Source organism: Pleurodeles waltl, chromosome 5 (assembly GCF_031143425.1).
Source record: "Pleurodeles waltl isolate 20211129_DDA chromosome 5, aPleWal1.hap1.20221129, whole genome shotgun sequence".
Taxonomy (NCBI): Eukaryota; Metazoa; Chordata; class Amphibia; order Caudata; family Salamandridae; genus Pleurodeles; species Pleurodeles waltl.
In genome coordinates, this window is record NC_090444.1 from 290,016,275 (window position 1) to 290,041,087 (window position 24,813).

Here is a 24,813-nt window from a genome sequence, read left to right on the forward strand (position 1 = left end):
TCTGATTCAGAATGCCATGTTCCCGATCTGTTCCTTGTTTTTCCATTTGCTTATCTCTCTGGTCTGGGCTAGACATTGTAGTAGGGTGGCATTGTCGGTTCTTAAATGAGACATGGAGGATGGTGGTCTATCGCCCTGCCTGCAGTGCACCATTACTATTATGCGGCCCATTTACAACACGCAGCGCAATGGCTGACAGTATCAGGTAATTGGGATAAAAGGTTGTTCCTTGGCATGTTGGGCGGTGCCTCTCTGGTGGAATTACTGATGAGAGGAGGAAGGTCGATGGAGGGAGCTCCTTATCTGGTGAAGCAGACCGTGGCAATCTGAGTAAAGTGCTGGGTAGGGCACCGTTCAGCAGGGAGCTGCGCATCTGGGATCCTGCTCCATTCGGGGCGATTGACACCGATATACCTATGGATCGTTGGAGGGCAGATGGCTGCCAGACTGGTGGGGATCTTTACCCTAGGGTCACCTGGGCATTGATGTGCTTTGTGAAGCAGGGGGCCAGCTCCGGTGGCTACGTGATCCAGCATGGTATGCACTCCCCTTGCCCATGCTCGGGCCTCTGAAATTGTTCCTTCATTGAATTACCAAAATGCACTGCTTGTTATGTTTTGTGTTATTGTAAGGTTCAATCATGACTGATGCCAGACGTGATAAAAATACCTATAAAGAAAGTTTGAAAAAAGAACGGGGGAAATCTAAGGTTGATTGCTCAAAATGATTTCAGAGAAAGTTTGGCTTTATTGAGTAATAGTTTATTGAGTATTGCTTGTCGGCTATATAGATTTGAAATATTTTTTCAGTCAATAGGAAGGAGCCTTATTGTGTCTGTTGGAAATGGCCCTTTCCGTAGGATTATCCACAAGTTTTATACATTTCTCCTATTATTTTTTACGCTCTTTTTGTGGGCTTTAGGACTCTGGGCACTTTACCACTGCTAATCAGTGCTAAAGTGCCAGTGCTCTCTCCCCTAAAAATTGGTATTATTGGCTTACACCTGTTTGGCTTATTTAATTATCTGTAAATCCTTTGTAAAGTCCTATACCATGTACCAAAGGTCTGTAAAATAATTGCTACTAATGGTCCTGCAGCGCTGATTGTGCCACCCACAGACGTAGCCTTTCAAACTTGTCTCAGACCTGTCACTTCAAGGCCTATGTGTGCAATTTATTGACCCATTAACTTGGCAAGTCAAACTACTTGCCAATTTCTAAACTCTCTTTTTACTATACCTAGGTCACCACTCTGGGAAGGGTGCTGTGTATGTAAGAAGCTACATATCCTAGTAGTGACAAACAGCCTATTTTGTTTTTCACTACTGTGAGTGCTGCTCCTCTCATAGGTTTGTATTTGGAATTCCCTTATATATGTCTAAGTGGTAATTTCTGGTATGTGAGGAGTAGTGTGGGCATGTTTGGTATATTTGGAATGGTAGTGTGAAATCCTGCTTACTGCTGTAGATGGATTTTACATTACTATTTTAGAAATGCCACTTTTAGAAAGTGGTCATTTCTCTGTGTTTATAACTCTAGTGCTTCACAGCCTGACTACAATCCATGTCTGGTGCAGAGTGACAGCTCCATTTGACGCATACTTTCCAGACAGCCATAACACAGAAAGGGCTGAGTGTGACAGGAGAAGCATCTGCATACTGATAGTCATCCTAGTCTGGGGAGAGGGAGGGTCGTTCACACCTTACACGTGAATAGACTGTGGGGGTCATTCCTACCCTGGCGGTCATAGACCGCCAGGGTAGGTGACGGAGGAAGCACCGCCAACAGGCTGGCGGTGCTTCCGGGGGCATTCTGACCGCGGCGGTAAAGCCGCGGTCAGAAAAGGGAAGCCAGCGGTTTCCCGCTGGCTTCCCGCTGCCCCAGGGAATCCTCCACGGCGGCGCTGCAAGCAGCGCCGCCATGGGGATTCCAACCCCCTTCCCGCCAGCCTGGTTCTGGCGGTTTTCACCGCCAGAACATGGCTGGCGGGAACGGGTGTCGTGGGGCCCCTGGGGGCCCCACATTGATTTTCAGTGTCTGCGTGGCAGACACTGAAAATCGCGACGGGTGCAACTGCACCCGTCGCACACCAGCAACTCTGCCGGCTCCATTCGGAGCCGGCTTCCTCGTTGCTGGTGCTTTCCCGCTGGGCGGGCAGGCGGCCTTTTGGCAGTCGCCCGCCCGCCCAGCGGGAAAGTCAGAATCACCGCGGTGGTCATTTGACCGCGCTGCGGTGTTCTGGCGGGGGAACTTTGGCGGGCGGCCTCCGCCGCCCGCCGAAGTTAGAATGACCCCCTGTGTCCTGACCTCACACAATGGGCTGATTACCCCCTACTGCTGTCTGGAGACAGGGCTGGGTGGAAAGGGTGTTTTGCTTCACTTGAAAGGGTTCCTTTGAAGTTACCCCTTGAACAAAGACATTTTTGGAGTATAAGTACAGGGGCTCTGACCCCATGATTTTAGAGCACTTTTGAAATTGGGACTGAACCTCTGCCAGAAGGACTGCACAAGGGACTCATCTGGACTGCTCTTCTGTTGTTGCCCTGCTACCTGCTGCTACTGGGTGGCATAATGGACTCACTGGATGGCTTTTCTGCATGTTGCACTGCTGGCAGCTGTATGCTGACATCGTACTGCTAAAGCCCTGTGGTGCTATAAGGAGAGATTGCCACTGGGAGCATTATTTTTTTGTGCTGGTCTGCTTTGTGCCCCCCTACAAGTGTTCTCCAAGGGCCCCAGTGTGCAGAGTGTGTTGGTTGCTGCCCCTGGTCCTGCCACTGTAGCACTTCTGACCCTCTGCATGTGATGAGAGCTTTTATGCTAAAACTCCCCAAGTTGGGGTATGGTGAGGCTTTGAAAGGTTTCACCATATGTTGATCACTAGCATGTTATGAGTGCTTTATGGTACTGCAGAAAATGGTGAACGCTTTGTCTGGACATTAAAAGCATAGGTGCGCGCTGGTTGGGAAGAACACCTGGAGTCTATGACACTGTGCGTAAGACATGCCAGACATCCTGAGAGGCTGAGTGCCTCAGCTCTGCCTCCAGCCCTTCGGATTCACACTGCACGGGCTGTAGACACCGATCCTGAACTGTGTTTCCACTAGGCATGAGGCTGAAGACCACAAGGATTTCCCCCAGCATCAACAGTGGGAGAGCCCCGAAGGGACGGGCTCCCGCTGCAATGAAAAAGAAGTGCTGTGTTTCTCAAGAAACCGTGGGGGGCCTTCGGCCAACGTGACCATTACCGCAGATATTTCAGTAACTCTCTCCAGCGGCAGTCCCAACCAGGAATCCAGGCTGCTGTCTGAGGCACCGCCTGTGATAGGGAAACCGCATTGCACCTCCATGGGAGGGGCTAATTTCCCTGGGCGTGATTCAGCGAGATCAAAGGAGGGCTCTTGTGTTTGAGCTAAGCATTGTTCAAAACAGGACTCACCCGGAGCTTTCCCTGGTACTGTGTGTACCTCAGGCTCTCCACGACTGCGACGTGTAGCCTTAACAGTTGCCTCTCACTGAGTTTGATGCGGGGGCACCAAGGGAGGCCCCACCACCTTCGCCTGCAGTGGGGGTGCTCCTCCCCTTTTGGGCTGCATCTTGGGGGCATAAGGGTCATCGTAGTCTTGCGTGGCGAGACCTCACAGGAGAACTCTGCTTTACCGATGGAGGACCTGCCTCCCCCAGTGACAGTCTTGGAGTTTGTTTTCTGCCGAGGGATGGCAGGGTAGCTTAATACTTCTCGTAAGAGTGAAGGAGGCTCCTGCATCACTCATGGTTCCCTAGTTCCATGTAATGTTTAGTTGGAGTTCCAGTACACGGAGTCCTACATGCTGTGATCAATGCATTTCTTTAACTAAACAACTACATTTCATGCCCAGGATGTCATGAGGGGCTATGTTCTAGTTACTGGATGATCACTACTATAATGCTTACAGCAATTTATCTAATACTGGTGCCCTATGAGTACATTTGGTAATTTGCATTTCCTACCTTGAGTACTACCTGATGTCATATGGCATATCGTGTTGGTTCTTGCCCTGTTGGGATACAGAATATTCTCTTAGGAACTGTATACATTTATATATATATATATATTTATATATATATATATATGTGTATATATATATATATATATATATATATATATATATATATATACGCACAGTAGTTATGACCTATGATGTTTTGGTATAATGGTAAAGTCACAATATAAGAAGTATATTTTTATACTTTTCTGCGTGGAGTCTCTTTTGTGGTATATTTATTGGGTCACTGGTGTGGGTGTGTTGCGCAGCTGCTTTACACATAACCTCTGAGGATAAACCTGACTGCTCTGTGCCAAGCTACCAGGGGATGAGCACAGGTTATTTTTGGTGTGTAACTGATTCACCTTGTCTAGAGTGGTGGGCTCTGCCTGGATGAGGTGCATACCCTTGCCAACCAGAAACCCCATTTCTAAAAGTGGGAAACTATTTTTAAGGAAATATTACAAATTAACCTCAGCATAGTTTAGTTTATACAAATGTTGTATATGTTAACTTAGGGATGTCATTGGTTATATTTAATATTTAAAACCACTGTGTGTCAGGGCTGCATGATCATACCACAACTCTTTGGCTCCTTCTTGAATTACCTTAACAGCTAGATGGTCTATGCAAAAGTAGAATTTTACGCCTTTAGTTACCTGCGTTTCATAGAAGGAGTTAATATAACTTTCAAAATCAAGAATCATCTATATACATTTCTGTGAGTCTTCAATGTACTGTTATAAAAAGGAAGGTTATAGTCCTGGTCTCAAGGCAGAAATCTTACCAAATGTCTTAGTACATTGTAATCATGTACTAGAATTACACTTCTTGGGCGACCTGGAAATCACACCTTTACTATAAAAGTAAATCTAGCATCCATCATAAATTCGCATATGTTGTAAAATATTATCACTTTATTATGATATTAAAAAACGCCCAACAGCCAAGTTATTGAATCCATTTCCATCATCAAAAGAAATAAGAAGACCTCATTATTCAACCTCTCATTTATCCAGGGCAAGGTATTAAAACCTGCTAGTCATTTGTATAACGTTTTACGCGCTCACATCGTGCCGACTTTGTCACACAAGAGTTGAGACAACCTGGGATCTGTTCCACCCACTTCAGAAGTAACAAATGTGTTGTAGCTGGAGAGAGCATCTTAAACATAAACAGAAGGCCCTGCCTGGAGTTTACATTTATACAAATGTGCTTTTGAGCACTTTTTACTGATAAAATCTAAACAATTTCTAAAAGAAAGATCAAAAGATATTTTTCTTCTCTACATTTGTAAGAGTATGCACTGCCTCTCCACTTGTATTCCAATCTTATAACATAGAATCCATAGGGGCAAATTTAAGAACCCCTAGTGCCTCCTTGCGCAACAGTAGCATCATTTTCTTTTTACGCTAATGTGACCCAACAAGACCAAAATTGCAGCGTCAAATTTACAAAGTGGTGCAATGCATGCATTGTGCCACTTTATAACCCTTTGTGCTACATTATGCCTGCACCAGGCATAATGTATGCAAGAGTGGGGCATCCATCCATTAGGTAGGGCCGAAAAAATGACACAAATAAATCTAAAAGATTTATTTGCGTCATTTTTTTCTGCATTTTTAACGCCTGCTCAGAGCTGGCATAAAAAGGGGGCATGCCTTTGTTTTCAATGGGCCCCTATGTATTGTTCAGGGTTGGCACCAAAATTTTGCCATGGGCAGTGCAGGGGCCCCTTGACACGGCCCTGTGCAGCTTTTCACTGTCTGCTGTTCAGACAGTGAAAAGCGCGACGGGTGCAACTGCACCAGTCGCACAGCTGCAACACCGCTGGCTCCATTTGGAGCCGGCTCCTGTGTTGCGGCCGTGATCCCCGCTGGGCCGGCGGGCGGAAACCAGGTTTGCGCCCGCCGGCCCAGCGGGAATCTGGTTGTAATGAGGGCCTTAGTGTGTATATCTGAAAGTTGTCATGTTCATGAAATTGACATTTTGGGCCTGATTTAGAGTTTGGTGGACGGGTTCCCGTCTGCGGTATTATGATTCCCAGAGGATATAATGGGATGGTAAAATGGCGGACTGGATATCCATCCCATTTGTGATGAAGTAACCACATCCCCCAAACTCTAAATCATGCCCTTTATCAGCGAAAATTAAAATTTTGTATGACTATGATGTCTGTTGTTGTCTGAGGAGTGTTGAATAGGGTAAGTAAAGGTATGGGGAGAGTGAGGCGCATCCAGGGTGAAGGACAAGCAAGGAGTATATGGCCTTGAAGCTAGCCGGAGAGGAGCAGGCTAGGAGGGATACAGGAAGGGAGAGGTAAGGAAGGAAGAGGAGCAAGCAGGGAGAGATGTGGATGGAAGAGGCAGCGGCTAGGAAAGGGACAGACTGGGTGCAGGATGATGCTGCTTTGCTCTTTAAAAGTGTTAATCGTCTCATGTGAGAAAAGAATAAAATATGTGACTGGAACAAAGTCTAAGAATTAATAGCACTGTTATAACATTATGAAGGGACATAGATAATGCTTGTGTTCATCAAGGTATCATCATGACAGCAAAGTAAAACAATCCAAAGAGTACATGAGATAGGCGATTAGCATTACATAGTGGTCCTCAATTAAAAGTTACGGGTCATGTCTCATCTGCAGTATAACAAAAGAGCTACTTCACTTTTAAACAGAATGGTAACACAATTGAGACAATGTAAACATTGTCAAAATGCATGGTCTTCACACAAACCCCATGCAAGCAATTTCAAGACATAAAAAACACAAGTAAGATAATGGCTGAATATAGCTGACCCAAGGTCCACTGTTTATAAACTCGTTCTATGTGTTTTTACAGGATTGATTACGTTATGGGGCCAAACAGCTAATGTTGCCTACAGCCAGACCTAAAAAGTGAGAGGTAGCAACCCTTAAAATAAATCCATCCTACCTGTACACGTGTATCCATCCCCTGAAAATCCTTTTTTACACTGGCATGTCACATTCATCTCTCCACTTGTGCAGTTTGCATTGTCATCACAGGGTGATCGGTATGGTAATGAACAAAAATCTAAAGGCAAGATAAAATGAAGCTTACTTATGAGAAAAATGTTCAGGAAAGTGAGTTAAAGACCAAGCATAAAATGCCAAATTATCTACATGAAAACCAAACTTACATATTTGCAACATCAGGATGATTTCACCATTTCAGAAACAGCAAGTGCATTAATATATAAGGAATATATAACATTTAAACGAGTGAGAAAGACTGAGAAAGGAAGAGGACGAGTGATACGGTGAGACATATACAGGTACCGGGGAGAGATGGAGGATGACAGGATGGAAAACGTTGGATAAGACACAAAAAAAATAACCAGTCACAGAATGAAACGGAGAGATGGACACAGACACATGTTGCCAGAGACAGAAAGGCCGATAGATAGTGTTAGAAATGGTGTCTTTGGTTGACAGTCAGGTTACCCCCTGTTCAAGCAACAACCCTCACTCTAGTCAGGGTAAAAGAGAATTACCCTCAGCTAACCCCTGCTTACCCCCTTGGTAGCTTGGCAGAGCAGTAGGCTTAACTTTAGAGTGCTAGGTGTAAAGTATTTGTACCAACACACACAGTAACTTAATGAAAACACTATAAAATGACACAACACCAGTTTAGACAAATAGGAAATATTTATCTAAACAAAACAAGACCAAAGCGACAAAAATCCAACATACACAAGTCAAGTTATGAATTTTTAAAGATTAAACTCAAAAATAGCGCTTAGAAACAAAAATGCTTGGATGAGATGTTAACACGGCGTCGTGACGGAGTCGTTCCCAACAAGCCGACACCAGCGGCGCCGGACACGGAGTCGTGTAGACCCCCAAGTACAGTACCTTTGGTGAAGAGTGAAAACAAGCCGATGCGCGAAGTCGGGGATCACGGCGTCTGTGCGAAACGTTGAATTCGTGCACTTCGAGCGGCGTCGGTCACGACGTGGTGCGGCGACTTCCACGGAATCGCGGACTTCAGCGGGGCTGCAGCGGCGTCAGGCCTGCAAAGAGCCTCGCGTTCCAGCGAAGGTCACCGCGTCGGGTGCAGGCGGCATCACCGGATTCAGCAGCGGCGTCACCGGATTCAGCAGCGGAGTCGGTCCGGAGTCGTCCGAAGTCGATTTCCTTGGATTTCCACCATCTTTCCTTTCAAGGGCCCAGGGACTGGACAGGGCACCACTTGGCAGAGCAGGAGTCTCTCCAGAGACTCCAGGTGCTGGCAGAGAGAAGTCTTTGCTGTCCCTGAGACTTCAAACAACAGGAGGCAAGCTCCAACACAAGCCCTTGGAGATTTCTTCACAAGATGGAAGGCACACAAAGTCCAGTCTTTGCCCTCTTACTCTGGCAGAAGCAGCACTGCAGGGAAGCTCCACAAAGCACAGTCACAGGCAGGGCAGCCCTTCTTCCTCAGCTGTTCAGCTCTTCTCCAGGCAGAGGGTCCTCTTGGTTCCAGAAGTGTTTCTCAAGTCTGTAGATTTGGGTGCCCTTCTTATACCCATTTTAGTCTTTGAAGTCACCTTTCTTCAAAGGGGACTCACACCTACTTGTGAAATCCTGCCTTGCCCAGGCAAGGCCTCAGACACACACCAGGGGGTTGGGGTCTGCATTGTCAGAGGCAGGCACAGTCCTTTCAGGTGGGAGTGACCACTCCACCCCTCCCTCCTAGCAGAGATGGCTAATCAGGAAATGCAGGTTACACCCCAGCTCCCTTTGTGTCCCTGTCTAGTGCGAGGTGAAAAACAACCCAACTGTCAAACTGACCCAGACAGGGAATCCACAAACAAGGCAGAGTCACAGAATGGTTTAAGCAAGAAAATGCTCACTTTCTAAAAGTGGCATTTTAAAACGCACAATCTTAAAATCAACTTTACTAAAAGATGTATTTTTAAATTGTGAGTTCAGGGACCCCAAACTCCACATGTCCATCTACTCTCTAGGGGAATCTACACTTTAATCATATTTAAAGGTAGCCCCCATATTATCCTATGAGAGAGACAGGCCTTTCAACAGTGAAAAACGAAGTTAGCAGTATTTCACTGTCAGGACATATAAACCACATTACTATGGGGGTCATTCTGACCTCGGCGGTAAAAGGCCCTTACCGCCGGTCAGAAGTCCACCATTCTACCGCCGCGGCCGCGGTAAACCACCACGGTCATTCTGACCCACAACGGCGGAACCGCCAAAATCCCGACATCCAAGGAAGGCCGCCACATCAGCGGGCCGCGGAAAACTGGAGATGACCAAACCTCCTCCGCCACGCCAACACAAACACGCCCATGCCATTCTGACCCACGAATCCACGCGGCGGTCTTTCAACGGCGGTATTCCATTGGCGGGACACACCGCCGCGGTCAAAATACACACACAGCTCCAAAACACTGCCACATTGGACAATTCGAAATACACACACCTGACACACATACAAACAACACTCCCACACATCCAACCAACTATAAAACACACACCCACATCACCCATAAACCCCTACGACCGAAGATCATAGACGAAGGAGAGAGAGACACATCACAGAATAGAGAGCTACATCACACAGAGGCACACTACACCATCACACACACCACATAGAAGCACAAAGCACCACACACCAACACACTCTTCACCATATACACCACCCCACACCTCATCCACACCACCCCATGGCACCCCAAAGGCACCCACGCTTTTCGGACCAAGAACTCCGGGTCATGGTGGAGGAGATCATAAGAGTCGAACCCCAGCTCTTCGGCTCACAGGTGCAGCACACCACTATAGCCAGGAAGGTGGAGCTATGGCAGCGGATCGTGGACAGGGTCAACGCGGTGGGACAGCATCCCAGAAATCGAGAGGACATCCGCAAACGTTGGAACGACTTACGGGGAAAGGTGCGCTCGATGGTCTATCGACACAACATCGCAGTGCAGAAGACTGGCGGGGGACCCCCACCCACACCACCCGAATTCACAGCATGGGAGCAAGAGGTACTAAACATCCTGCATCCTGATGGCCTCGCTGGAGTACACGGAGGAATGGACTCTGGTAAGTACAATCTCAACTACTTCACCCCCCCCAGCATGCCAACCCCCACCACCACCCTCACCCCCAAACCCCCATCACACATCCTCCCTGAGAATGTCTCCCCAGCACAACCCACCCAACACCAACCCCTGCATGCCACCACAAACTATGGACACCCATCACCTAAGCATGACCACTGCACATACCCCCCCCCCAACACCCCACAACACCTCCCCCAAGGGAATGACAGCACTGGGGGACAATGGCATCCATAAATCGCACACAATAGCACACACAGAAACAATAACCATACTCTCTTACCCCATGCAGGACCCGAACGCCAACACACCGGCCAGGAGGGTCCAGAAATGTCCATCCCCCCCCCAGAAGAGGCACCCAGTGATGACAGCAGCTCTGTCGACCTGGAACCTGACGACCAGCCCGGACCATCGGGGACCTCTGGACAGTCGGTTCCCCACACACAGGCCACAGCAGACCCAACCCCCTCTGGGAACAACAGCACAGCTCCCACCCAGCGGGCCCATGGCTCTGTCTCTAGGACAGGTCAATCAGCGGTGTGTCTGCCACTACAGGGCCCCCAGGCTAACCCACCACCCCAACAACAACAGGGACCTGGGGGCAGTAGTAGTGGGCACACCATCCAGGGGACAGAGTCCGGGGGAAACAGGGCAACTCGGAGGGCTGCTGTGCGACAGGGGGGGGGGAGAGGCCCAGGGAACCGACTCTCCAAGAGGCCCTCACCACCATCATGGCAGCCTACCACCGCTCACAAGAGACGATGGCGACGGTACTGGCCAGGTTCCAGGAAATCCAGGCACAGCAGGAGGAACGCTACATGGGGTTCAACAATCATCTCACCACCATCTCTACCGCCATGGGGAGCCTAGTCCAGGCCCTCCACCGGATAGAAGACACGTTGCGGGACCATGTGGCACCACACAGGGCCCCTGTCACTAGCCCGGACCAGGAACAGCCTACCACCTCCGCCGGCGCTAGTGGACAGGAGGCCCCACCACAACGACAGGCCACCAGAACCCCACCTCCTGCTGAAGAACAACCACCCCGCAAGAGGAGCCTGAGATCAAAAAAATCGACAGAGTAGGATGTCAAGACCCCCGCCAGCATGAGATACCCCCTGAAGTCATCCCACTGTCCCACATTGCCACCCTGTCCAACCTTGAACTGCCCCTGCTCCATCCTTCCACAGGCATATGGACAATGCACCTGTGAGACTGAGAACTGGACTCTGCCATGGCCATTACTCCACCCTCACCCATCACCGTGTTTATATCATGTACCATAATCTAGCACCAAAAATAAATCACTCAATGCACTGAAATCATGCTGGAGTCAGGCTGTATTATTTACAAATGTACAAAACATTACCGATCAATTATGTTATGTAAACTTTGTGCTGAACACATACCGAGATCAATAAGCATTAGTCCATGGGCTAACCAAGCAGAAGTCACGCAGTGGGTCATACAGCACTGAAAAGGGAAGGGAGAATCAAACATCAGTTTCAAATAACTGGGGGGTCATAGACAAAGTTGAGAAAAACGAGGCAGTCAGGAAAATTAAAATGGCGTGTGTGATTCTTACCTGTGTGCTACTGAAAATACTGTTGGATAACTCTGTCCCTGTTGTCTGGGTCGTCCTCTGAGTCTTCCTCCTCTTCACTCTCCACAGGCTCTACAGCTGCTTCAACACCACCATCTGGACCATCCTCCTGCAGGAAAGGCACCTGACGTCGCAATGCCAGATTGTGAAGCATACAGCAGGCCACGATGATCTGGCACACCTTCTTTGGTGAGTACATCAGGGATCCCCCTGTCATATGCAGACACCTAAACCTGGCCTTCAGGAGGCCAAAGGTTCTTTCAATGACCCTCCTAGTTCGCCCATGGGCCTCATTGTACCGTTCCTCAGCCCTGGTCCGGGGATTCCTCACTGGGGTCAATAGCCAAGGCAGGTTGGGGTAACCAGAGTCACCTATTAGCCACACACGTTGTCTCTGTAGCTGTTCCATCACAAAAGGGATGCTGCTATTACGCATCACATACGCGTCATGCACTGACCCAGGGAACATGGCATTCACATGGGAGATGTACTGGTCAGCCAAACAGACCACCTGGACGTTCATCGAATGGTAACTCTTCCTGTTTCTGTACACCTGCTCATCGTCTTTTGGGGGGACTAAGGCTACATGGGTCCCATCAATGGCACCAATTATGTTGGGAATATGTCCAAGGGCATAAAAATCACCCTTCACAGTGGGCAAATCAACCTCCTCTGGGAATATAATGTAACTCCGCATGTGTTTCGTCAGGGCAGACAACACTCTAGACAACACCTTAGAAAACATTGGCTGAGACATTCCAGATGACATGGCCACTGTTGTCTGGAATGAGCCACTTGCAAGAAAATGGAGGACTGACAGCACCTGCACCAGAGGGGGAATTCCTGTGGTTTGGCGGATGGGGGACATCAGGGCTGGCTCCAGCTGGGCACACAGTTCATGGATGGTGGCACGGTCAAGTCGGTATCGTAGTATGATGTGGCGTTCTTCCATTGTCGACAGGTCCACCAGCGGTCGGTACACGCGAGGATTCATCCTTCTCCTCGCAAATCCCAGCGGACGGTGCCTAGGAAGGACAACATGGAGCACAGAGTCAAGATAATCACTGGTACGTTCACCACTGCTTGCATGGCACACGGTTATCTAGGTATTGAAAGGCGTGTATGTGTGGCAATGCCAGGCCTGTGTGTCGCAGTAGAAATTATGCCATGTGGGCCCTTGAAATGGCGGCTGCCTGACCTGTGAAGTGGGACAATGGGATGTGAGGTCACTGCGCTGGCGGAGCACACTCGAAGACCGCTATACGGAGCCGCATTGGATAACATTGAAGCCTATGGGTTTCAGGAGCCAATGACGAGGTGCGCCGGCGGTCGCGGTACGCACCGCCGCGGTACGCACCGCCGCGGGCGTGACCGCCATTTTCTATCTGCTTAATCACTCGAGACCTGATCATCCACAGGAGAGGACCTATACTGCAAGTGCTGCTGTGAACTCGGTCTGGAAGTGACAATGGCTGCTACGACTGGGGAAAGGGCCCCTGCCTTCACGTCTGAAGAGTTGGAGAAGCTCGTGGATGGGGTCCTCCCCCAGTATGCGTTACTCTACGGTCCTCCAGACCAACAGGTGAGTACACCGGGTGCACATGGAATGGGCGATGCCTGTGTGGAGTGGGGTCGATGTAAGTTGGTGGGGGGCGAATGAGGAGTGCAACGCACGACAGATGAGAGCATGTGCTATATTGCAAGGTTGGGGAGGGGGGGCCAATCACATCTAACATGCAGTAAGTTGATGATTGTTTCCTTCCCACCCTGTACATGTCACATAGGTCAGCGCCCATCAGAAAGTCGGGATTTGGCGTGCCATCGCCAAGGAAGTCCGGGCCCTGGGGGTCCACGTCAGACGGGGCACCCACTGCCGCAAGAGGTGGGAGGACATCCGCCGCGGAACCAGGAAGACCGCCGAGTCACTGCTGGGGATGGCCTCCCAACCTAGGAGGGGTGCCAGTCGTACCCTGACCCCCCTGATGTCCCGGATCCTGGCGGTGGCCTACCCGGAGTTGGATGGGCGCTTGAGAGCATCACAGCAGACACAAGGGGGTGAGTATCAGCACATTCAGCTATCTTTCTGCGCAGTGGAGGCGTCTGGGTGGGGGAGGAGGGTTGGGGGTGACATTAGGCCAGGGCGCTTTCTGTAGTGTAGTCCTCTCCCTTAGGCATGGCCCTGTGCTCCCGGCCCCCACCTCCGTAGGGTGACAAGTCCAGCTATTGATGGTCCAGCCTCACACATGTGCGCGCTTGTCGTCTCCTGACCTGTTGTCCGAGTCAGAAGTACTGAGTAGTGTGCCCCGAATGCGCGGCTTAGTGCATGCGGCTCCTGTGTCTGTCCTCTCCGCCAACGGTGTTGACATTGCATGCACTCAACCAGGTCTTCTCTTTCTCCCCCCACCCTTCTTCTTCATCTTCTTGTGCATGTGTGCATTAGCATCATCAGGCGGAGGAGATTTGGCATCGGAGCACGAGGGAGCTGCAAGCCACAAGGCCCCGGTGGGCACAGGAACAGACACCGAGGGCCCAAGTGAGCCGGAGGGAGAGGGGAGCACCACGACGGGGACCGCTGGTGAGAGCAGCGACAGCGACACGTCCTCGGATGGGAGCTCCCTAGCGCACCAGCCCCGCCCTCCCAGCAGCCCCTCAGCCTACGCTCCGTGCCCGCTCACCCAGGAAGGCGGGCGTCTCCTTCGCCCCAGGCACCTCAGCCCCTGCCCCTGTTACCCCTGCTGCCCTCAGTGAGGAGGTCATTGATCTCCTCAGGACACTCATTGTTGGGCAGACTACCCTCAATGCCATCCAGGGGGTAGAAAGGGAGGTGCATCGGAGCAATGCCTACCTGGAGGGCATTCATTCGGGTCAGGCTGCCCATCAACGATCGTTCAATGCTCTGGCCTCAGCACTGACGGCAGCCATTGTCCCTGTTTCCAGCCTCCCTCTTCTGACTGCCTCCACCCTGTCTCTGTCTCCTGTTCCTCAGCCTATCCCATCCACACCATCTGACCAGCCTGCACACACCTCAACACCCAAGGGCAGCTCATCCAGACACAAGCACCACAGATCCCACAAACACTCACCCAAGCAACACACAGATGCAGACATCCCAACAGTCACTACCACCCCTGTGTCCCCCTCCTCCTCGTCTCCCTCCTCCCTCCCTGTGACGTCTCCACTCACACCTGCATGCACACCAACATCAGCCAGTGCTTCCATCACCACCACACCCTCCTGTACAGTCCGCACGCGTGCAGTCACCACCCCCACTGCCATTTACACGTCCCCTGTGTCCTCTCCCACTGTGTCTGTCACCACCCCTTCTAAGACACACAAACACAGGCAGACACCCACCCAACAGACATCCACCTCACAACAGCCTACAGCACCTGCACCTTCACCCAATGACAGCACACCTCACTCTCCCACAACCACATCCTCTTCCTCCACTTCCATCTCCACTTCTCCTACCTTTTACCTTGGCCCTAAAAAACTTTTCCTGGCTAATCTTGACCTCTTCCCCTCCGATGACCTACCCCCTCCATCTGCAAAGAGTCCCAAGAGCACCACAGCCACCACCAGCCCAACTTCGGGTGTCACTGTTGTGCATGGGTTCTGGAGCCCACCCTTTGCCAGCAGTGACACCTCCATCAGCAGCAAGGACACATCCAGCCCCCCCCCCGGCAAGAGGACCAGGAAACACAAGGGCTGCCGTGCGAAGACTGACACGGCTGCCCCCAAGGAGCAGAGTTCGCCCACTTCACCAGCCACAACGTCTAGGGGAGGCAAGGGCCCGAGAGCCCCATCTAAGGAGCGTAAGGGCAGCAGGGCGGAGACGTCAGCCAGCAGGAGCGTGGAGCAGGTGGGCCCCACATGCCACATCCCAGCTGGAAAGGAGGACACCAAAGGGCCCAGGACCCCGTCACCGAAGGGCCCAGGAATATCACGGCCGGAGGGCGTCTGAGCACGGAGTCCAGGCCAGATCTGGCTCCCTTGAACCTACTGGATGTGCACCGCTGAACAGGGCCCGCCGTGGAGAAGAGCACCGCTGAACAGGGCCCGCCGTGGAGAAGAGCACCGCTGAACAGGGCCCGCCGTGCAGAAGAGCACCGCTGAACAGGGCCCGCCGTGGAGAAGAGCACCGCTGAACAGGGCCCGCCGTGTAGAAGAGCACCGCTGAACAGGGCCCGCCGTGGAGAAGAGCACCGCTTTACAGGGGCCCGCCGTGCAGAAGAGCACCGCTGAACAGGGCCCGCCGTGGAGAAGAGCACCGCTGAACAGGGCCCGCCGTGAAGATAGGCACCGCTGAACGGGGGCCCGCCGTGCAGAAGAGCACCGCTGAACAGGGCCCGCCGTGGAGAAGAGCACCGCTGAACAGGGCCCGCCGTGAAGATAGGCACCGCTGAACAGGGGCCCGCCGTGCAGAAGAGCACCGCTGAACAGGGCCCGCCGTGAAGATAGGCACCGCTGAACAGGGGCCCGCCGTGGAGAAGAGCACCGCTGAACAGGGCCCGCCGTGAAGATAGGCACCGCTGAACAGGGGCCCGCCGTGCAGAAGAGCACCGTTGAACAGGGCCCGCCGTGGAGAAGAGCACCGCTGAACAGGGGCCCGCCGTGCAGAAGAGCACCGCTGAACAGGGCCCGCCGTGGAGAAGAGCACCGCTGAACAGGGCCCGCCGTGAAGATAGGCACCGCTGAACAGGGGCCTGCCGTGCAGAAGAGCACCGCTGAACAGGGCCCGCTGTGGAGAAGAGCACCGCTGAACAGGGCCCGCCGTGAAGATAGGCACTGCTGAACAGGGGCCCGCCGTGCAGAAGAGCACCGCTGAACAGGGCCCGCCGTGGAGAAGAGCACCGCTGAACAGGGCCCGCCGTGAAGATAGGCACCGCTGAACAGGGGCCCGCCGTGCAGAAGAGCACCGCTGAACAGGGCCCGCCATCTCAAGCACCGCTCCGCTGGGCCCCTTCATCTCAAGCACCGCTCCGCTGGGCCCGCCTTCTCAAGCACCGCTCCGCTGGGCCCCTTCATCTCAAGCACCGCTCCGCTGGGCCCCGCCGTCTCAAGCACCGCTCCGCTGGGCCCCTTCATCTCAAGCACCGCTCCGCTGGGCCCCGCCGGGCCCCGCCGTCTCAAGCACCGCTCCGCTGGGCCCCTTCATCTCAAGCACCGCTCCGCTGGGCCCCGCCGTCTCAAGCACCGCTCCGCTGGACCCCGCCGTCTCAAGCACCGCTCCGCTGGGCCCCTTCATCTCAAGCACCGCTCCGCTGGGCCCCGCCGTCTCAAGCACCGCTCCGCTGGGCCCCGCCGTCTCAAGCACCGCTCCGCTGGGCCCCGCTGTCTCAAGCACCGCTCCGCTGGGCCCCTTCATCTCAAGCACCGCTCCGCTGGGCCCCGCCGTCTCAAGCACCGCTCCGCTGGGCCCCGCCATCTCAAGCACCGCTCCGCTGGGCCCCGCCGTCTCAAGCACCGCTCCGCTGGGCCCCGCCATCTCAAGCACCGCTCCGCTGGGCCCCTTCATCTCAAGCACCGCTCCGCTGGGCCCCGCCGTCTCAAGCACCGCTCCGCTGGGCCCCTTCATCTCAAGCACCACTCCGCTGGGCCCCTTCATCTCAAGCACTGTTTATGGTTCACTGTGCCCACCATGCCTCCTCCTTGACCAGTGGAGACTGTTATCCACTTGAGAGACTGTGGCTTTGCACTCCCCAGGATGGTACAGTGGGCAAGCCACCCACTGTAGAGACTTGAGAGACTGTGGCTTTGCACTCCCCAGGATGGTACAGTGGGCAAGCCACCCACTGTAGAGACTTGAAAGACTGTGGCTTTGCACTCCCCAGGATGGTACAGTGGGCATGGTGGCCCCTTCGTGGATCTTGCGTCGTGGACTCATGTGGCTGTGGTGCCCCCCCCTTCCCTTCCCTCTGAGGTGCCTGTAGTATTTTCATCAGATGCCCCTGCAGTGTTCTCTCCAAAGGACTCAGGTCTCCTGTGTGGGCTTTGCCCTTGTGTCGCTACACTGTAGCCCACGGACTGTTCCATTTGACTTGGATGTAGCGGACTAATTGCCTCGGTTCGCCATGGCAGTGTGTATAGTATTATTTTGTTATGGATATTTTGCATAGTTGCCGATACGTCTCAGAGTCTATTTTTTATATAAAAATTTGGTTCACAATTTAATTATGTCTTTGCATTTTTCAGGGGGGTTTGGGTGGTGTCACTGTGCATTGTTGCTCTGCATTGGTGTGTACAAAGTTTGGGGGGGTGTGGGTCGCATATGTGTGTGCCCGTAACCTTTCCTCCTCCCCCCTCCCGTGTGTCGTAGGTGCAGTACTCACCGTTGTCGTCTGCGCCGGAGTTCGTACTCGTGGTAGATGAGCAGGTAGACGAGTGCAGGTAGGATGTTTAATTCGGGTTCCATGCTGTCCTCCGTCCTCGTGGAGTGTGTATAGGTGAGCGTTTTCCCGTTCGTAGTCTGTTTCCGACGTGTATTTATCGGCGGGGCTCCCGCCCCGGAAAAGGTGGCGGATTGGTGAGTTGTGATACTGTGGGCGGTACATTGTCTGCCGCCTGCCTGTTGGCGGTGACCGCCACGCTGTTTGTCTGTACCGCGGTGGCGGTCGGAGTGTTAATGTGGCGGGCTGTGTTGGCGGTTCCCGCCAGTGTCAGAATTCCATTTTTTGGACCGCCGGCCTGTTGGCGGATTGGCCGCCGCTTTATCACCGACCGCCAGGGTTAGAATCACCCCCTATATGTCCTACCTTATCTATACACTGCACCCTGCCCTTAGGGCTACCTAGGGCCTACCTAAGGGGTGCCTAACATGTAAGAAAAGGGAAGGTTTAGGCCAGGCAAGTGGGTACACTTGCCAAGTCGAATTTACAGTGTAAAATATACACACAGACACTGCAGTGGCAGGTCTGAGACATGATTACAGGGTTACTTGTGTGGGTGGCACAACCAGTGCTGCAGGCCCACTAGTAACATTTGTTTTACAGGCCCTGGGTACCTCTGGTGCACTTTACTAGGGACTTAACAGTAAAACAAATATGCCAATCATGGAGAACCAATTGCATACACATTTTAAATAAGAGCACTTGCACTTTAGCACTGGTTAGCAGTGGTAAAGTGCCCAGAGTAATAAAAACAGCAAAATCAGAGTCCAGCACACATCAATAACCTGGGGAACAGAGGCAAAAAGTTAAGGGGGACCACGCCAAGGATGAAAAGTCTAACAGATAGACATTTACTTTGTGGTTGTTTAGGAATGTGGTTTTCTGAAGGTGAATTAGGTCAAACAGTACCTGATCATATCCATGGGTCAATAGTGCACCTTAGTAGGGGGTGGGGGTGTGGCATGACAATCTCTCATTGTATTGGTACAATATCCCAAAAGGGGGAATAACTGCACTAGCAATTGGGAAAATCAGCACTGACAAAACAGACAGGGAAAGAACAGGAAGCCCTGAGTGGAAAACAAGCAGATTGAGACAAGAGGTCATTCTTGATGGTGCAGAAGGAACTCATGGGTGAGGTGGGACCCAGGAAGTAAACAAATACATCACTGGCCTCACAGCAGAAAGGATGTTGCAGATTCCCACACTTTGAATGACATAAACAAAATCCCTGCGCCATGTTTATGCCAACGGTCATGGCAGCATACATGCACAGCAATGCCATGGTGATGTTATTTTTTCTGAACGCACTAATCAATTAGGTAAGAACTTGTGATGATCTTCCCCCTTCTGTGCCTCCCTATTTCTTGTTTAGAAATGACAACTCAACATTTTACACCCAAGGGCACTAGAGCATTGCTACACCCCAAGAACATACAAAGTATCAATATATTACCAAGGACAGAATACGTTCAGTTGAAGAACATGATGGAATTCAGTGTTAGAATTAATCTCTGCTAATATTGCTTCAGTATTACAACTCCTGGTGTTGTATATAGCAATGTGCTAAAAAAAGTCAATGGACCTCTCATGTAAGGTGAAAAGTATACTGAATGGGGCATAGTCAACAAAAGTAGGAAATCTGCTCTTGGAATTTTACATTTATGTCCAAGTGTCGATTTTCACAATCTCCTCAAGAAATCCACATTGAAAGAAGCGCCTGCCATGGGTTTCCATATTGATTTATTGGGGAAATATCATGATACCCTTTTTGTAAATACATGTCATCTGGACAGAGTTCTCTGTGGTGGTTAAGTCTACCCTGGAGTAATGGATTCCCTTTTACAAATGCAGGTGTTTTTTTTCTTTTTGCTCTGGTGGGTAAATATGTTTTCCCTTTGAGATAGTCCTTCATCAGCACCCCCACCAAATTTTGGGGTTATCCATTTCCATTCTCACCTTTCCCTTGGCAGGCTAAGGTAAATATACAGCTCTTTCTAGGCTGAAAAGGAGAATGACAACAGATTGTGAATGCCCACAATTGTACGTGTATTGAGTGTTCACAAACCTTTAAGGGTACTCATGCCTTGGTACACCCTAAATCCTATCCCTTGACTTAAATTTATGGGCGCAAAGGTCTCTACTTTGTGGCAGAGACCTCCTCAAGGTTACATCTACCAGGAATCACTTTGTGAATTCCTGGCAGGAATAACTGAGGTAAATTCAGTTACCAACTTCTGTTTGCTGTCAAATGTACCTTTGTGAATAGACTCCATAATGTTGAAGAGCTGTCTACACATAAAAAGAAAAAAATATGTTTTTGAAAATTAATTTTGGGTGTTTGGCATAGCCTGATTCACAAAACCGTTCTATGGCATTAATCAGGAGAGACTCATGAGCAACTTGCTTATCACTGGCAATCAATAGCAATCTTAAACTGTAGCATATTCACTAATGTGCCTACAGAGGCAAAACTACCCACATATATTTTTTAATTTACATATTAGTGTAGTTTGACTACTTTTTTAAATTCTTAAATTCCGAATGTAATCCATTTGTGACTTCCAATCTGGATTTCTGGATTTAATTTTCTCTAGACTGTGTTCTCTGTGAGAAGGAACTCTGCAAGGCGGGAATGGTACCCCTTGTGCAAATGCACATATTTTTTCTCACAGGGGACATATTTTTCCCCACAGAGAAACACCTTTTCCTGCATGGCCACCAAATTTGAAGGTGATCAATTTCCCTTTCCAACTTAGAAAAGGATTTACTCTACCTCTTGGCTGAATTCATCTGATGCCTTGAGAAGGGAAATGTGAGGAATTTGTGAAAGGTCACAAATGTATACTTTTGTGCACGTTGGCAAACATCCAAGGCTAACCATACCTTAGAACACCCTCATTCCCACCCCTTCAGTGGGATTTATCAGTCCAGAGATCTCCCCACTCCTGCAGTAAATTCATTTGGAAACTACCATTTATGCTCAAGTTTTTATTATGTGAATAGGCCCCAAAGACCTGCTCTGTAGCACATCTGGAGAGGCATTTGCCATTCTCAAGATCTATTTGAGAAAACCTTTGTGGAGTCCCTCTGTACATCAACAACACCATGGTATTTCAACTATCTCCAGGCTTGCTCCAGTCTCATAGCAAACCATAATTGGAGATGATTTGTGCCTCTCATGGGCATTTGCTAATATCATTCAGACTTAACCTATGTAAATTGGACATCTAATTGGTGTGTAGCATAATAGAATGGAACAATAAGCTGAATTAGCTTCGCTGGAGCAAAAGATCCATAAATAATTATGAATCAAACCGGAAAAGAAGAAAAAGGGAACATAAGATGGCACTTCAGTTATGCTAACATTCCAACACATCCAACTAGCAATTCAGTCTACTCGGTCATCCTTTGGCATCTATGTTCCTCAGACTCTAGGCTCACTGCTTTCTAGTGTCTCATCCACTAGATGAAGTACTTTGAGAGATCAGTGGGGAGAGCAGAGGATTGAGAAGGATAGGGTTGGCTGGAAGAGACATACTATCAGTGACAAGTCTTTTTTCATGATTTTCTAATACCATCAACTGCTATACCAATGTAAATATGTTAGCAAGCGTTAAAATATGTAAGTAGCACTGGCGGAAATCATTTTCTTTGTCTTGCAGACATTTTAACAAGTGATCACCACCTTGAGTTACATCAGATAATGTGCCATACTTATTGAGCAAGGAAGGATTGAAAAAAAGTTGCCAGGTTGAAAAACAATATAAATGAGCACTGTCAAATGTAATAGGTCTGGCTATTTTGTTAGTCAAAGTGACTTATTGATTGGCAAATTTGTATGTGGTTTTGTGTATAGATATGTTATTCAATGTGATAGTAACCCAATGAATGTGAATCTGTGCATGGATCAATAAATAAGCAACAAAAGATATGAATACGTCAAATGAACTTTTATAGATTCCTGAATAAGTGAGTGCATTGATGAATGGCTAGATAAATGGATGACCACATGAATAGATTAATAAGTGAGTGCTGGAGCCTCAGAGAGTAACAGTGATAGAGTTAAAATGCCTTCACTCATCAATTTTTGCAAATGCAAACTCTATAGAGGGTTTGGGCAACAATATGTCAAGAATATTCACAAAATCTATTAAAACTTACCAGTTTTATGCCAGTGCAAGCATTACACCAAAGGTGGGAACCATTGTTCCAAGACCGGTTACAATATGTTTAGAATTACTGCCACTACTTCAGTGGAAGAATTACACAGGAGTACCAACAATGCTACACAAATGCTTTGTATTACCACTATCATGCATTAACCTTAAAAGTGTTAACTGCATAGTTAGATTTGCCCTACTCCCTGCAATCATTTGTGCATACTCATGTTTGCACCAGTGCTCTTTCATTCTTAGTGTATGTTCAGATTTGATATATCACATACTCATCTTGACTGTTTGGTCATATTTGCATTAAGAAATGTTAAGAGTCACGTCAAATTTACATCTTTACTCAGAAGACATAGCTGCATAGACAAATTGCACTATCGGTCATTGATCCTAATACATGTTCAGAATTGCACCACCGCTCAGGAAACCTTGTTACATGTAGAGTTTTTCGCCGCCACTCAGTTCTTCTCAGTGAACACCTGTGTTTGCTCCACCACTTAGTGATACCAGTACGTTCCATTTGGAAACATAGAAACAAATATTATAAAGACCATAACAGTCACAGAACTATCTGCCTGGTGATTTCAATGGTTTAAACAAACACAAAGTGAGTGTGTTTCCAGCTGTGTGTGTCGGGTGATTCACGTCTTTTGGTTACACCAAATGTCAGCATATTGTTGATGCCTGACACACACCTAAAGTTTTGAACTGTGATCCCCAGAATAAGTCTCCCTTTATCTGAGCTATCCTGTACATTGAGTAAATTAACTGGTGAATATTAAAGAAATGAGACCAATTTGCAGAATATCCATCCACATAAAGACCACTGCATCCTGGTCATCAACATATTCCACTATATCTGAGAACTTGAAGTTATTATAAACAACCAATTTGAAATTACATTACCACCCTTTGAATTTCCCACAAATTAAATCAATCTTAGGGAAGAATGAGTAGCATTTAAAAAGACGTTTGAGAATTTACAACTCTAACATGAAATATGGGTGTAGCTAGAAGTAAAGATCTATATGAAAACTTTAAACGAAGTATTGGGGCATATTTAACAAAATAATCACACAGCGCTGTGTGATAGGAAAAGGGCAGGAATGCGCCGTACTTGACATTGTGCAGCGCATTCCTGTCTTTTCTCTGTGCTGGCGCACAATGTGCTGCCTAGCATCAGTGCAGGCACCCTTGTACAATCGTGCAAGAGTACCTGCATTGCAAGAGGGGACAGCTTCCTGCACAAACAATCCTTTGAGGCATTTTCCTTTTACTATGGGGGTCATTCCGACCCTGGCGGTAAATACCGCCAGGGCCGGGGACCGCAGGAGCACCGCCAACAGGCTGGCGGTGCTCCCTTGGGCATTCTGACCGCGGCGGTTCGGCCGCGGTCAGAACAGGAAAACCGGCGGTCTCCCGCCGGTTTTCCGCTGCCATGGGGGATTCCGACCCCCTCACCGCCATCCTGTTCCTGGCGGTTCCACCCGCCAGGAACAGGATGGCGGTGAGGGGTGTCGTGGGGCCCCCGTAAGAGGGCCCCACTTTGTATTTCAGTGTCTGCATTGCAGACACTGAAATACGCGACGGGTGCCACTGCACCCGTCGCACATCCTCCACTCCGCCGGCTCCATTCGGAGCCGGCATCCTCATGGAGGGCTGTTTCCCACTGGGCTGGCGGGCGGCTTTTTGGCGGTCGCCCGCCAGCCCAGTGGGAAACCCAGAATGACCGCCGCGGTCTTTTGACCGCGGTACGGTCTTCTGGCGGTTCCCTCCAGGCGGGCGGCTCCCGCCGCCCGCCGGGGTCAGAATGACCCCCTATGTGTGCTGCAAAAGTGCAGCACACATAGAAGGAGAAAGTAACGAGGTGAACTATAGAAATTTCTCATAGGCATGCCTCACCTGGGGAAGAGTAGGATTTTGATACATTCCCAGGTTTACCAGTAATGGTAAATCTGGGAATTCACCAATAGCCATGAGTGGATGCACGGGAACACCCATGCTCTACCCATGGAATGCCTTCCTAGGGCAGAGTAATGCAATGCAGTGATTTCTGCTGCATTGTGGCACATTAGATTTATCAATCCACGCAAGGCCACACAAGGTGGCCTTGCGTGACCTGGTAAATCTAACTTAAGATTTGCGTCACTCTTGTACCCCTTTGCGTAGCACAAGAGCAACACAACTCTTTGTTAAATATGCCACTTAGGGGGTTATTCCAAGTTTGGAGGAAGTGGTAATCCGTCCCAAAAGTGACGGTAAAGTGACGGATATACCACCAGCCGTATTACGAGTCCATTATATCCTATGGAACTCGTAATACGGCTGGTGGTAAATCCGTCACATTTGGGACGGATTACCACCTCCACCAAAGTTGGAATAACCCCCTTAGTCTCTTAAGCAGACCTTATTTGGCGTTGCACAAATGCATTAAGAAAAACTAATATTAATTTAGCATTACTCACTTTTGGATTATAATCATTATGATAGTAAATGGGTGCATAGAAACTCTGAAAACAACAATTGTACATGGCAAAC

General features: G+C 49.7%; 1 protein-coding gene across 1 annotated transcript in view; it reads right to left on the reverse strand.

Annotated features, from left to right (window-relative positions):
• The window catches only part of LOC138295629 (mucin-like protein), a 447,313-nt gene that overhangs the window by 216,594 nt on the left and 205,906 nt on the right, over positions 1–24,813 (reverse strand). The window contains exon 13 of the mRNA XM_069234035.1: positions 6,961–7,080. Coding sequence (XP_069090136.1) covers positions 6,961–7,080 — 120 coding nt within the window. The remainder of the gene's footprint in view (positions 1–6,960; positions 7,081–24,813) is intronic.